The 13,587-nt window shown below is 45.5% G+C and overlaps 1 protein-coding gene across 1 annotated transcript in view; it reads left to right on the plus strand.

Annotated features, from left to right (window-relative positions):
- The window catches only part of LOC144773685 (uncharacterized), a 140,484-nt gene that overhangs the window by 103,008 nt on the left and 23,889 nt on the right, over positions 1 to 13,587 (plus strand). The window contains exon 6 of the mRNA XM_078658836.1: positions 12,050 to 12,240. Coding sequence (XP_078514962.1) covers positions 12,050 to 12,240 — 191 coding nt within the window. The remainder of the gene's footprint in view (positions 1 to 12,049; positions 12,241 to 13,587) is intronic.

Raw genomic sequence — 13,587 nt, forward strand, 5'->3', positions numbered from 1 at the left:
CAGTCTTCTATATGTGGACAGTTCCAGAGACAATGCCACACATTTTCAGCGTTTTTGCCGACTACAGCAAATACTCAAGATCTAAAATAAATCGGAGAAAATACATAGTATACACAGCACAAACAGGAGTTTGGAAGGGAATCTACCCCCAAGTAAGGGAGTCTCTGAAGTGGGCTATAAATATCTGGTATAAATGTGATGCTGAAGCTGGATCTACTTTTGGAGACCATCTAGAATCAACCAATCATCTTTAACAATTCCTGTCGGGGAAATCCCCTGACAATTTGACTGTGCAGACTCTAACTCTTTCCCCTTTCTCAGTACCTGATTGCGTGATTGATGTATATTGCTGTAGCCTTTCTGTGGTCTACTTTGATGCTCTGTTTCCTATATTTTTCTGTATGACTGTTTGCGAAGCCCACTTGACTTTCATCATGTACCTTTTGTAGACGTCCTCAAAACATGTAAAGTGCTCTGATACCCTTGGGTCTAGCCAGCGCTATATAAAACTCTTCCGACTTGATGTGACTTGGTGGCGGTTCTTTCCATTGACTCTACTCGGAAAAACTGCACTCTTTAAAATGGTCGTAGGTTCTGGGTCCAAGTCGGCTCCTCACACAGCACATCGTGGAGTCACTGGTGCCATAAAGTGCCCCCGTTTGCACGCTGATGTCAGTTCCCTTTTTTCTGTGCAATTGACGCATTCCTGAAAAACTCTCCACAGAGTAAAAGTGGGAATCACTCATTTGAGGATTTCTGATTCTCAATATGTTTTTAGGGACTGTAGTTGCTGAAATGTCCCAACTGAAGCGATCCAGATTCAAATCCTGCAGAGAATGTGAAGGGCAAATGTCAATTCCTGACCCTCATGAAATCTGCCTGTGGTACCTGGGTTTGGACCATGTTGTCGATAGATGTGAATCCGGTCAGAAGATGCATCCCAAGGCTCTGGAAGAAAGGAAAGCCAAAAATGTTTATGGCCAAAACTCAGGAAAAAAAGCAGAGTTGTAGGAAATTGTGTCTGAGATCAAGATCACAATCTCCTCCTTCCTTAAAATCATCTTGAAGGAAACATGAAAAGAAAAGACCTGGATTGAGATGAAGATCTTCAAAAAGCAGGTCATCTTTCCCAAGACCCGCAACTCCACCTTGTCCGTAGTCTAAGATTGAACGCCCTCCGGAAGATGAAGGCACATCAACACTGACTCAGATCGACCCGACGTCAGCGCCTGTGAAGGAACCAATGTCAGCTTTGCATCCAGTTCCGCCTGTGATGCCGTCTTCAATGCCTCAGTTAGGAACCCAGCACCCCAGATCCGGGGATGGACTCCTTAAACTTTCTGAATGCCATTTACTGTGTCTTGGCCCAATGAGTACTCTCTCCCATAACAGGGGGTATGCAAACGCTGTTTCTGTCAACTCTGTTCACTCCTTTCTACTCTTTGCCACAAGTATCTTGGTCAAATCCTCTACCAGATCCTGCATCTACAAGATCTGCAAAGAAAATGACATCCCCTCCTCTTCGGTGCTCAGTACAACGCCATCAGCCAAGGAACCTAACATTTGATTGGCGCTGCAGTTTACATCATCTGTGCCACAGGACACTTCACTCACTTTGCAGCCCCTATTGCCATCAGCTACTCCCATGTCTCCTCCACTTCAACTTTTCTCTTTGCCACCTCAAAGCATCTATCAGATACGCTGCCTATGACACCTCATAGGTCAAGAAGAGAAGTACAAACACTTCTAGAAGTAGGATTTGGAATGAGTGACTTCGATCCTAAAGAGAATTCAGATGATTGGGACAATGATCAGAATCACAAACTATCCCTAGACCCCACTTACGAGGGCCTGAAAGATGCAAGCAACTCCTTTCTCTCCTCTCCTAATGTATTGCTGATTGTTTGATGTAATGTGTAATTGTTGATCTTTTTCTGTTATACAGTTAAACCACATTGTTGCACTTCCTTTCGTCCCTCCTGTCGTCTCCTCCCGCATCCTCCCTCTATTTATGTCTCTCCTCTCCTCTCTCAATGTATTGAGACTGAACTTTTTTGTCTGATGCCTGATGGAGCAACCTAGTTTAGCTATAGGTGAGATGGGCCGTGGATTCCCTCCTTGGTCATCACCTACCCAGTCGGTCTTTAGACAGACTTCTTTTCGTCTCTCCGTATTGTCTCTTCCCTTATCCTCCCTTTCTCACGTCCCCTGCCCCCTCCACTACTTTTCTCTCTCCTTTCTCTCCTCTCCTAATTGTATTGCCTATTTTTTGAGATTTATTGTGTAATTGTTGATTCTCATGTAAAGCGCTCTGATACCTCCGGGTCTAGCCAGCGCTATATAAAACTCTTTAAATAAATAAATAAAAATAAATAAATACTAAGGAAATCTGCTAATATGTTGGACGTAAATCTACGTACAGCAGAAATAAAACCTATTATTTTAACTGAAGTCCTTATTCCTCTACATATTCATCCGACCTCTTCTACCATGCATGAGGCACTCACTGAGCCTATGCTGGCATTTGAGAAAACAACGACCTCTACTGCGGTCTCTAGACTAGTCGCAAGAAGATTTAAACCAGCACCGGGAGATTCCTCATTTCTATCAGCTCACCCTATCCCGAAAGCTTAGTGGTTTACGCCCCATGTTGAGCCAAAACGACCCCAGAATCAATTCCCTCAACCTTAGCAGATAGAGAATTTAAAAAGGGATGTATGACATTACAACGCATGCTTTTATATCGCTTGCTTTTACAACGCGGTTTTTACAACGCATACCATTACAACGCATAGTGCTTTTAGGCGCTGGATAGTGAATTGTTTAATTTACTATTCCAACTCCAGTCCCCGTGGATAGTAGGGAAGGTGTTGGATAGTACATTAAACCTATTGCCTATCCTAGAGCGCCTCCCAGCGCAATGCGTTGTAATAGTTTGCGTTGTAAAAGTTGTGTTGCAAAGGCACTACGTGGTAAAAGTTGCGTTGTAAAAGTTGTTTACCTTTAAAAAGATGGAGCATATTGCAAATAAAGTTTTCTCTGTATGTACCATTGCACTAAAATCCCTCAATGCCACTTGCTTGCTAGGCAGATATGTACATGCTGCACTGGATACTGCCCAAGTGGTCACCCCAAGCTCTCAGAAGATCTTAGAGGGCCCTTTTCAGAGTTAGTTGCAAATGGACAAAAAGCTGGCAAAAACATTATCCAGTAAGGCCTATATAAGGCTGATTCAGTAGCCAGGGTTATGGGTTCATCAGTATTCCTGCGTGGAATTGCTTGGCTCAGGAATTCGGGCTTCCTGCAGTACGTCCAATCAACACCAATGGACCTTCCATTTGATGGCTCCCACCTTTTTAGAACTAAGGCCAATTCTTCTCTTGAATGAATTAAGGACAGCAAGGCAACAGCTAGGTCGTTAGATCTTCAATCTTAACTAATAGACTACGGACAGTACATAAAATGTATTGACTTTAGCTGGGGATTTTCCTTTTAGATCAAACAACAATACAGCCTGTAACAGCCCAATCCGCTTTACCGGTAGCAAATGGGATGTGGTCCAGGATGAAGGAGCTATTCATCTTCCCCCCAACCCCCCCATCCTTTTCCTCCACTCCCCCAGCTACAGCAGGGAAGCAGTTCTAGTTCTGTTCTACCAGATCATTTTCAACCAGTCAGAGGACGGGTATCCCACTTATTTCAAAAATTGAAGTCATCATGTCCCACCTGTGGATCGTACAAATTGTAGAAAGGGAGACACTCTACCCTTCCAACAACAGTCCAATCCAATACCTCCCCGATTAGACTCAAACAGCTCAAACACTTGCAAATACTCCAACAGAAGTCCATTCCCTTCTACTCAAGGGTGCATTGGAATTAGTTTCCAGAGCAGGAAAAGGACAGGAATGCTGTGCCAGATATTTTCTGATTCCTAAAAAGGGCGGCGAGTTACGACTGAGCCTAGACTTCAGGATTTTGTATTGGTTACTCATAAAGGAGGAGTTCAAAATGCTGTCCCTAGCTTTGGTTCTTCTACCGCTGAATGCGGAAGACTGGAAGGTCTTTGTCAATCTGTAGGATGCCTATTTCCACATCCCTATCCGGAGATCACACAGAAAGTCTCTCCACTTCACTGTAGGATCAGAACAATATCAGTTCAAAGTCCTACCGTTTGTCCTCAGTTCAGCACCACGAGTCACGAGGTGATGGCCGTGATAGTGGCTCTATCAGAAGGAAGGCAATTTCTATATTCCCTTACTTGGATGACTTGCTAATCCGAGCCAAGACTCCAGATTTGCCGCTTCACCACTTACAAGAAACAACACAAGTTTTGTACGAACTCTGCTTTTTGGTCAACAAAGCCAAGTCACACCTGATGCCCTCTCAGCACATACTATTCATAGGAGCAGTATTAGATACCACATCAAGTCAAAACTTCTCTTCACCTCAGAGGATTCAAGGCATTCAGGCTATGAATCTGATGTTTCTGAATGGAGCGACCATTCCAGTTCTGACTGTCGTGTTAGGTATGCGTTCTCTTGGTCACACATGCACGCTGACACACGACAGCCCTCCAGTGTTGCCTCCACAAGCAGTGATTTCAATGCGTTGGAGATCTGTAGGCATGCATAAAGATCTCAGGGGACACAGCAGCTAGAACACAATGGTGGAGCGTAAACTACAACTTGCATCCAGGAAAACAGTTTCACCCTCTTCCCCCAGTGGCCTCAGTTATCACAGATGCCTCTACTGTTGTGTGGGGAGCTCATCTGGAGCAACTGGAGATCAGAGGCTTGCATATGAATCTGTTGGAATAACAGGCAATATGTATAGCTCTCAAGGCTTTCCTTCTCTGCCTACACAGTCTGTTGGTCCAAATTTTGACTGACAACACAACAGCGATGTTGTACACCAACAAACTAGGAGGAGTGGGGTCGTCTCCTCTTTGCAGAAGCTCTGCAACTTCGATCCTGGGTTTAGGACGTCCAGATTTGCGTAGTAGGAAATCGCCTGATCGGAATTCTCAATGTAACATAATCTGGCAGACAACGAGTGATCACCTCAGGGTGAAGATGCCAAAATCCTCTTTCAGCTATGGTGGACTGCTCTTGTGCATCTATTTGGCATTTACACACAAGAGAACGCTCACTGCCCAAAAATCTGTGCCCTCCAGTATCCGAAGCTGGGCACCTTGGGTGGCGCATTTCACCTTGTGTACTGCTCCCCTCCTGTATGCATTCCTCTCATACCTTTAATTCCTCGAGTTTTGAGGAAGATTCACTTAGATCGGTCCAAGTAATCCTAATCGCCCAGGACTGACCGAGAAGGATGTGGTATGCAGACCTGGTGCCTTCTGCTCCATCTCCCTCAAAGGTTAGACCTCCTGTCGCAGTCACAGGGGCAGGTTCTACACTTCAAACTCCAAATCCTCCACCTGCACGGGAAACTGAAATCTTTCTCTTCAGCCTGAGGTGGTGGATATCATTCTTTATTCTAGACGCCTGCCCACCAAATCTGTGTCCTCTGGTAAATGGCGTAAATTTGTGAAATGATGTTCTGATAAATAAATCCATAGATCCCATTAATCTGAAATTCTCTCTTTTGTCCTCCACTTCAGTTGGAACAGTTAAAGGTTACATGTCTGCCTTAACGGCTTTCCTACACTTACCAGATCAACCATCACTGTTTGAATACCCAATTGTTTTGCTATTTCTAAAGTGTCTTACAAATAAATACTCTCCTTCTCTTTTGATTATGCTTCAACGGGACCTACATTTTGTTCTTACTTTCTTAATGTGTTCTCCCATTGTACTCTTTCACAGCTGTCTTTGCTGCCCTCAACCCTTCACAAATAGTTTCTCCATATGGTACTGTCAATCTTGATCTGGTTTTATTTGTGTAACTCCTCACTGTAAAAAAAATAATTTGACTTCCTCCCCTGCATGGTCTTAAGTTAAAAACTGTAACACTGGTTAGTGGGCGTTTTTTAACAATACATACATCCATTATATTGAGTTTTTAACAATAGATACAGATGACACATTGCTTATATAATCTGTCATTGTGCATGCATACTATCAAACGGTGGTCAGCTCAGTCATCCTTAACAATCCTCTCTAGATGGGTTTCTTACATTCCAAGACCCGCCCCCTCTGCCATCATAGAAGTCTACCGGTTCCATAGGGCATTATTTAACTAGACTATTCATAGTTGAGGACTGCCCACAACAACTCACAACAAGAGTCAAGGAGGATACCCCTGTACAGGCGCCAACCCAACCATATTTTATCATGGTTGTGTAGATACTGTCTAGCCCCATTGCTGGTCAAGATTCATGCAGTGGTTCAGCCACTTCCTCCAGCGAAGGGAGATCAACATCTTTCCATGCCTTGGTGACATCACTCTTGGCCATCACCAGGCCCAACCATAGCAATGCCTGTTTGTATCTGTTGCTGTCGGTGTCAGTTGTAATGTGCAGGAGGACTAGCTTAGGATCTCTAGGGAGCTGCCAACCCATCACCCTCCCTGGCCACAGGAGCACCCCTTCCCAAAAGGGAACTAACTTTTCACAGGTCCATACGGTATGCATAAGGTCTCCTCTCTGAATGGAGCATCTCGGACAGTTCGGTCATATGACCAATCCCATCTTCCACAGCCTGTCACATATGTATTGGATCCGATGAAGTTATATCATCAGTGTGGCCCTAAACTGGGATACCGTCACCGCTTCCTGGGGGAGTGCCTGTGCCTCCCTCCAGTCGTATTCCATCAGGCGACCCATGTCCTGTTTCCACACCTCCTGTAATTGGCCAGAAGAGTCTGGTGAACAATTTGCCATACAGCTATAGACAGCTGAGATCTTATGACCTCAATTCCTTCAGTTAAACCGTGACCTCCCTCATGTTACAGTCCGGGAGCTCATCCAGGTCTTTTATGTGAGGATACAAGTGCACAGGAGCTACAGATATCACAATGGAGCTTATATGCACCATTGAGCTCTAAAATTATTTCAGTGTAACTCTGGACATGACATCCCCCAACTTCGAGATTGCATCTCACCACTAGAGTCCCTGTAACCCAAGACATCTGCCCCAGCCAATGCCCAGACTACAGGGCTTTCTCCCTCATCAAATGACGCATTCAGAGACCTAACAGCTTCATTCCTAACCCAAAACGCCACTCTCATGGCCAGAGGCATGGGAGACAAGACCTCGGACCTGGAGCTGCAGTTATATTTAAAAAAAATGAACATCATTTTGTTGCAAGAAACTTGGTGTGAATTACCAATTGAACTGCAAGGATTTACAAGCCAGGAAGAGTGCTAAATTTGGCCATCACAAGGGGGGTCTTGCCACTTCTAGCTCTATAAGGAGCATTTATGCAGTGAAACCACTGCCCTTCAATCTAGTACCCCCCAATGCAATGCAATTGCTTAGAATAATGACACAGGGGGCAAAGAAAAAACAATATGTGTTACTAATAAATGTGTACCTACACCCGCGTGATAAAACCAAGGGCACCATCAGTTGGGGGACGAAGTAACGTAAATACTTACAGAGGAGCAAACAAGCAATTTGATTATTACCGGGGACTTTAACCTACACATGCTGAGCTCAACAGTTGACTAATTATTCATTTATTTATGAGTTTTATATAGCGCTGGCCAGACCCGAACGTATCGGAGTGCTCTACAACATTCGTAACGGGGACATCACACAATATAGCAGTGGTATACATATTGACTCATGGCGCATCAGAAGTCTCTGTGCGCTGTACAACATTAAGAGTAAGGAAGTCACACAAAATCGCAGTGGTGTGCATCTTGACTGGAGCCGAGCCTACTTCATGGAGGGGGGATAGAGGGAGGAGTCGGGATGGGGATGAGGTAGAAGTCTTAATGTCAAAGTGTTTCTGTGCTGCCATGTGCACGTTTGTGCGCTAGGGCTGGAGCTATTTATTCGGGAGAGAGCGATTGAGGAAGCCATCTTCGTGCTGCCTTTTGAATTTTGGAAAGGAGGGGGTAGTCCTGATGTGGACTGGGATGGAGTTCCAGATTTTATGTGCATTGCCCGAGAAGGATCGAAATGCGTTTTTTTGTTTGCGAGTTTTCGGAGGGATGTGGAGTAGAGTGTTGGAGCTCCTGATGCTCCTTGTCTGACCGGCCTTCTTGAGTTTGGAGGCCAGGTAGACCGGCCTTCTTGAGTTTGGAGGCCAGGTAGGCGGGTTTCCCTGTGTGCAGGGCTTTGTGCGTGAGGCAGGCAGTTCTGAAGTTGGCACACATTTCGATTGGGAGCCATATTAGCTCTCAGAGTACGGGCGAGATGTGCTCATATTTCTTTACTCCGGTGACCATTCTGGCTACAGCATTAAGAGTTGATCTGAGGGGAGCTAAGTGAGATTTTGCTGTACCTGTGAGGTCTGCATGCCCGTTGTCTAGTCTGGACAGCACCCGGGATTGAGTAGATTGTTTGAGGTCGTTGGTTGGGATGAAGGGTTTTATTTTGTTGAGTAGTTTCCGGTTGATGAAGGCGCTCTTTGCGGTGTTCTTGATGTGTTTGGCCATGTCTAATTTTGGGTCCAGGTGATTCCCAGCGATTGCCGTTGAGAGCATCGATAGCTTGTAGCCATTCTGCGATTTGGGGGTACTCCTCTTTGTTGGAAATGAGGAGGATTTTCGTTTTCTCTTGGTTGAGTTTCAGATGATTTACTGTTATCCAGTGTTGGACTTCTCTTAGAGTGTCGTTAAGTCTCTGAATGTTATCAATGGAGGAGGTTTCAAGGTAGATCTGGGTGTCGTCTGCATGGAGGTGGAAGGGGCAGTTTTTTTTTGTTGAGGATGGTGGTGAGGGGTTCCATGTTGATGTTGAAAAGTTGCGGGGAAAGAACGGAACCTTGGGGGACACCCCTGCTGACGGGGCATAGGTCAGACGAGAAGTTTAAGATTTTTATTTTTTGGGTACGGTTCTGGAGAAAGGAAGTGAACCAGTGTAGGACCACCACTTCTACACCTACCCTTTCTTGAATTACTTTAATGGGTAGCTTATGGCCAACCGTGTGAAAGGCTGCTGATAGGTCCAGGAGTATGAGAAGGCAGCATTGGTCCGTATCGAGTGACTTGTGTACGCCGTCTATGACATTAAGGATCACTGTCTCTGTGCTGCAGCTTTTCCTGAAACCCGATAGGTGGGGGTCTAGGAGGTTGGAGTTGTCCATGTGTTGAGTCAGTTGGAGGAGAACACATCTTTCTAGGATTTTGGCTAGGAGAGGGAGATTGGAGACGGGTCTGAAGTGGTTCAGATCGTTGGAGTCCAACCTGTTTTTTTCAGTAATGGTGTGACTTGGCCGACTTTGAGGCAGTCAAGTATGACTCCGGTTCTCAGGGAGCTGTTTATGATCTTGGTCCAGAGCAGTGCTAGGGTGAGTTTGAGCTTTTTGGCCAGTTGGGCAGGTGTACGACCCAAGGCGTGTGATGAGGGTTTGGAGGTGGAGATCAGTGACAATCTCTGCTTCGGAGATGTGGTTGAAGGATTTCCAGTGCTTTGGGGGGTGCTTGGATGTGATATTTTCTGTCCCTGCGGGGAGCTACTGTAGGGGGGACTGCGATTATCATCATGGGAGAGCTCAATCTTGGTGATTTTGTCATTAAAGAAGTCGGCGAAGTTGTCACATAGGTCTTTGGAGACCTGAACTGAGGATGTCAGGGGCTTGGAAGTTTGTTGCCTAATGAGGTTGAAGAGATCTTTGGGCCTGTTTTTTGCTTTGTCTAGAGCATTGCAGAAGAAGGACGTTTTTTCGTTCTTGATGTGTTTTTTGTATTTCCTGTGTGCTGATTTGAGTTGATTGCGGAGAATTGTGGATGGGTTGTTTCTCCAGAGTCTTTCTGCAGCTCTTAGTTGTCTTCTTTCAGAGTTGATATCTGTGTTAAACCAGGATCTAGAAGCAGTGTCCCTGACTCTTTATTTGTTTCAAGGGGACTATTTGGTCCAGAATGGAAGTCATAGTTGTATTGTAGTGAGAGGTGAGTTCTGATGAGGAGAAATCACCTGTGGGGATGGGAAGGAGAGAGCTTACCCTTTCCTCCAGTTCGGCCAGGGGAATCTGAGTTAGATTTCTCGCCTAGTGTGGGGGGAATCCTGCGTTGGGGGCTGGCATAGGGTCATTTGGTTCAGGTGGAATAGGATGATGTGGTGGTTGGACCAATCAACGGGCAGGATGTGGTCGATCATGACTGTGTCGGGTTAAGCAATAATGGCATCCTGGATTGATCCTTTGTTATGGGTTTACTCTGAGCAGTGTTCGGTAAGATTGTTGATAATTACACGGAAGATGACCCATTCGCATGGAACTTACCAGCACAAGAAAGCAATACTTGCGGAAGATGCACTAAGCGCAGAAGCTTCTTGTGATCCTAGAGCAGCTTGGCTTCCCTGCGCTAAACGGTAGATTCCCAGGAGATCGTCCACAGATGGCAACATTCCACAATGCAGTAGCAAGTACAAGAATTGATTATACTTTTATCTCTCTTCCTATGTTTGTAAAAGTAGAGGACTACCACATTGGAACCTTGGACCATAACGATCACTTGCCACAAGAAATCACGATAAAAACGTTGGCAACAACTTCATCATTGCCAGTAAAAGTACAATGTCCAGCATATACAAGTAATGACAAAAGAGTAAAATGCAAAACTGATGACCCGGAAGGCCTTCTGGCCCTTGCAAAACAACTTCTTGAAGAAGTCCTAGCTGCAGAGCCTAATACAATAAAAAGCTGGGAGACATTCACTAAAAATCTAGGAAACATACATGGAGGTAAAAAGGAACAACAACAAAACAGTAGAGCAGTCTGTCCTCAAAACCTTCACCGTTGGAAAAAATGCACAAGTAAAACATCTCAAGGCATCCATAAATCGTGCCCTTCAGAAATTAAAAAGATGTGGTGAAGACCTCAGAGCCCTGAACGAACGGAGGCAATTAAAAGCCACACGTAAAAAGCTAACTTGGCACCTCAAAAAAGAAGCAGAAGAGCCTCTGTGGGCAAAACTCCTGTATGATATTAAGACCAACAACAACTAACAATTCTGGTGAACAATCCGTTCTTTGTCCAAGGCATCAATTCACATTTGACAGAAGAGGCCTTGACAACTTTTCTTTAACTTCACTTTAACAGAGATCTAGGGACTCAAACTGGCACAAACACACCTTTGATTAATTTAGAAGTATTATCGTCCCAAACTGATCTTATCCCCACAACTTTTCTTCAACTTCACTTTAACAGAGATCTAGGGACTCAAACCGGCACAAACACACCTTCGATTAATTTAGAAGTATTATCGTCCCAAACTGATCTTATCCCCACACCGGAACAGTTATTAACCATTACGGACAATCAAATTTGTAAACGAATTTCCAAGGGCAAGCAAGAGGGCGCACCAGGCCCTAATGGGATCCCGCCAATGCTGTTCAAAGTTGACCAAGAGTACTGGGCAAAAGCACTAAAACCGACCTTTGAAGCAATCCTGCAAACATAGACGATTCCAGCATCATGGAGGGGTTCCATTATCTCCCCAATCTATTAAAAAGGGTAATAGGAGTGACCCAAAAAAACTACATGTTAGTAGCTTTACTGGACAGTGATGCCAAATATTATGCTGGGCTAATGCTGCAAGAACTAACGTCTTGGGCTGCAAAAAATACAGTAATTCTACCAAATCAAACAGGCTTCTGTAAGAACATGGGGACCACTACTAATATCCTAGCCCTCACACTGATGATAGATGCCACAATAGCACTCAAACAACCCTTGTACATATGCTTGATTGACTACAGCTCAGCATTTGACCACATAAACAGAAACATACTATGACAAGAGTTGCAAAAGCGAAACCTTCCACCATTACTCTTAAAACAGTTAATCCTCCTACACTCCAACACGTGGGTGCAGGTAAAATTAGGCGTAGGAGATTACTTAACAAGGAAGATTCCTACGACCTCCAGATTGAAGCAGGGCTGTGTTCTAGCCCCCAAACTTTTTAACCTTTTTATGGTAGATTTATCAGCCAGACTGGATGAATGTAACGCACATGCCCTGAAGCTGGGAGGCTTGGCCTTATCAAATCTATTTTACACGGATGATCTTGTGCTCATTAGCCGGACTCCAATTGGCCTGCAGCGCCTACCCGATGTAACATCCTGTTCCTCAGAAGATAATGGACTGAGCATTAACCGAGAAAAAACAAAGGTAATCTGCATGAATACACGCCGACCCAAGTCAACATACTAGCTGGAAGCTGTACAAGACTATAAATATCTTGAAGTCATTATTGATAGCAAAGGGAATTTCGCAGTTTAACAGGAGGCCATAAAAAAGGGGGATAGCGACAGCCGTGGCCATAAGAAATCTGAAATATAAGATCTCTGGCACAAGTTTCTCCTCGCCGACCATGGTGATAAATGCGAAACTCAGACCGTCTATCACCTACGGAAGTGAGGCCATGAGAGCGACAGATGCAGAAATACTGGATGGCACTATAGCAAGAGCACTACAAATGATTTACGGTTTGTCGAGAGACACATCACCTGCACAATTGCGATTAGAGTTTGGGATTCAAAGACAAGAGCTGGCCCGCAAAGGAGCCCAGCCAGACGCTACCAGGAAGACTCACTCGATCAACTAGCCCTACGCGGCCTCTGGGAGACATCTGGGACTTACGTGAGCTTCAAATAGCTAGTCAACAAAACCACCAAAAGAGTGTCCCCTACACAGGATAAAGCCATCCTCTCAGAGAGAGCACACAGCTGGTTCACTATTCAGAGTTATACCAAAGCTATGCTTCAAACATACCGTCATATCTGCTTGTTCAAGGCCACCAAAGAGAAGTTCCTGAAATACCGCCTAGGTATATTACAATCTGCGGTCCACTTGCTGCCGTGGCTTCGCCCCGATGCCAGCAAGGGAAGGAGGACATCCCGCACCGCCTAACTATTTGCAGGGATCTACAAAGGGAGCGTGAGGTATTACTCTGACCACTCTTTAACAGGAAAAACATACGGTCTTGTAGACAAGCAGTCTAGAATCCAGAGTCCTGATTCGGGTCCTGAATCGCCTTCTCAACAAATCGTCTCTCTCTCTCCCTTCCAGTTGCCTGATGCAGAGTTCAACCTGGGAGACGGGGTTCACCAATACACCTCCCTGGACTGGCCCTTTAAATTCTCCGTAGATGAGGAAAGCCACACCCTCAAGAGGACGGTCGACTACTGCCTCTGCCAGGATAAGACGCTGGCGACCAGCGAGAGGTGTGTCCACAACTGAAAGGAGGAAGCCCAGAGTGCTGAAGACGCGGGGACGAGGCGGCCGCGTGGAACCCGAAAGCACAGGAGAACCGCCGGAGGACACTGCTCCCCGCCATGACCCTGGAGAGACGTGGCTCCAACAGGTGCTTGCCAGGATTCGAGGAGTCTGGAGCAGAGAGGGGAAGCTTGGGTCCGCCTCTGAGGTCGGGAGCCGTACGAGTGTAGGCTGAACTGTTCTGTGAGGCCTGCACCCTGCCTTTCTCGCCTCTTTCCTGGTGTTGGTTCCCCCTTTCCT

This window comes from Lissotriton helveticus, chromosome 8, assembly GCF_964261635.1.
Source record: "Lissotriton helveticus chromosome 8, aLisHel1.1, whole genome shotgun sequence".
Classification (NCBI taxonomy): Eukaryota; Metazoa; Chordata; class Amphibia; order Caudata; family Salamandridae; genus Lissotriton; species Lissotriton helveticus.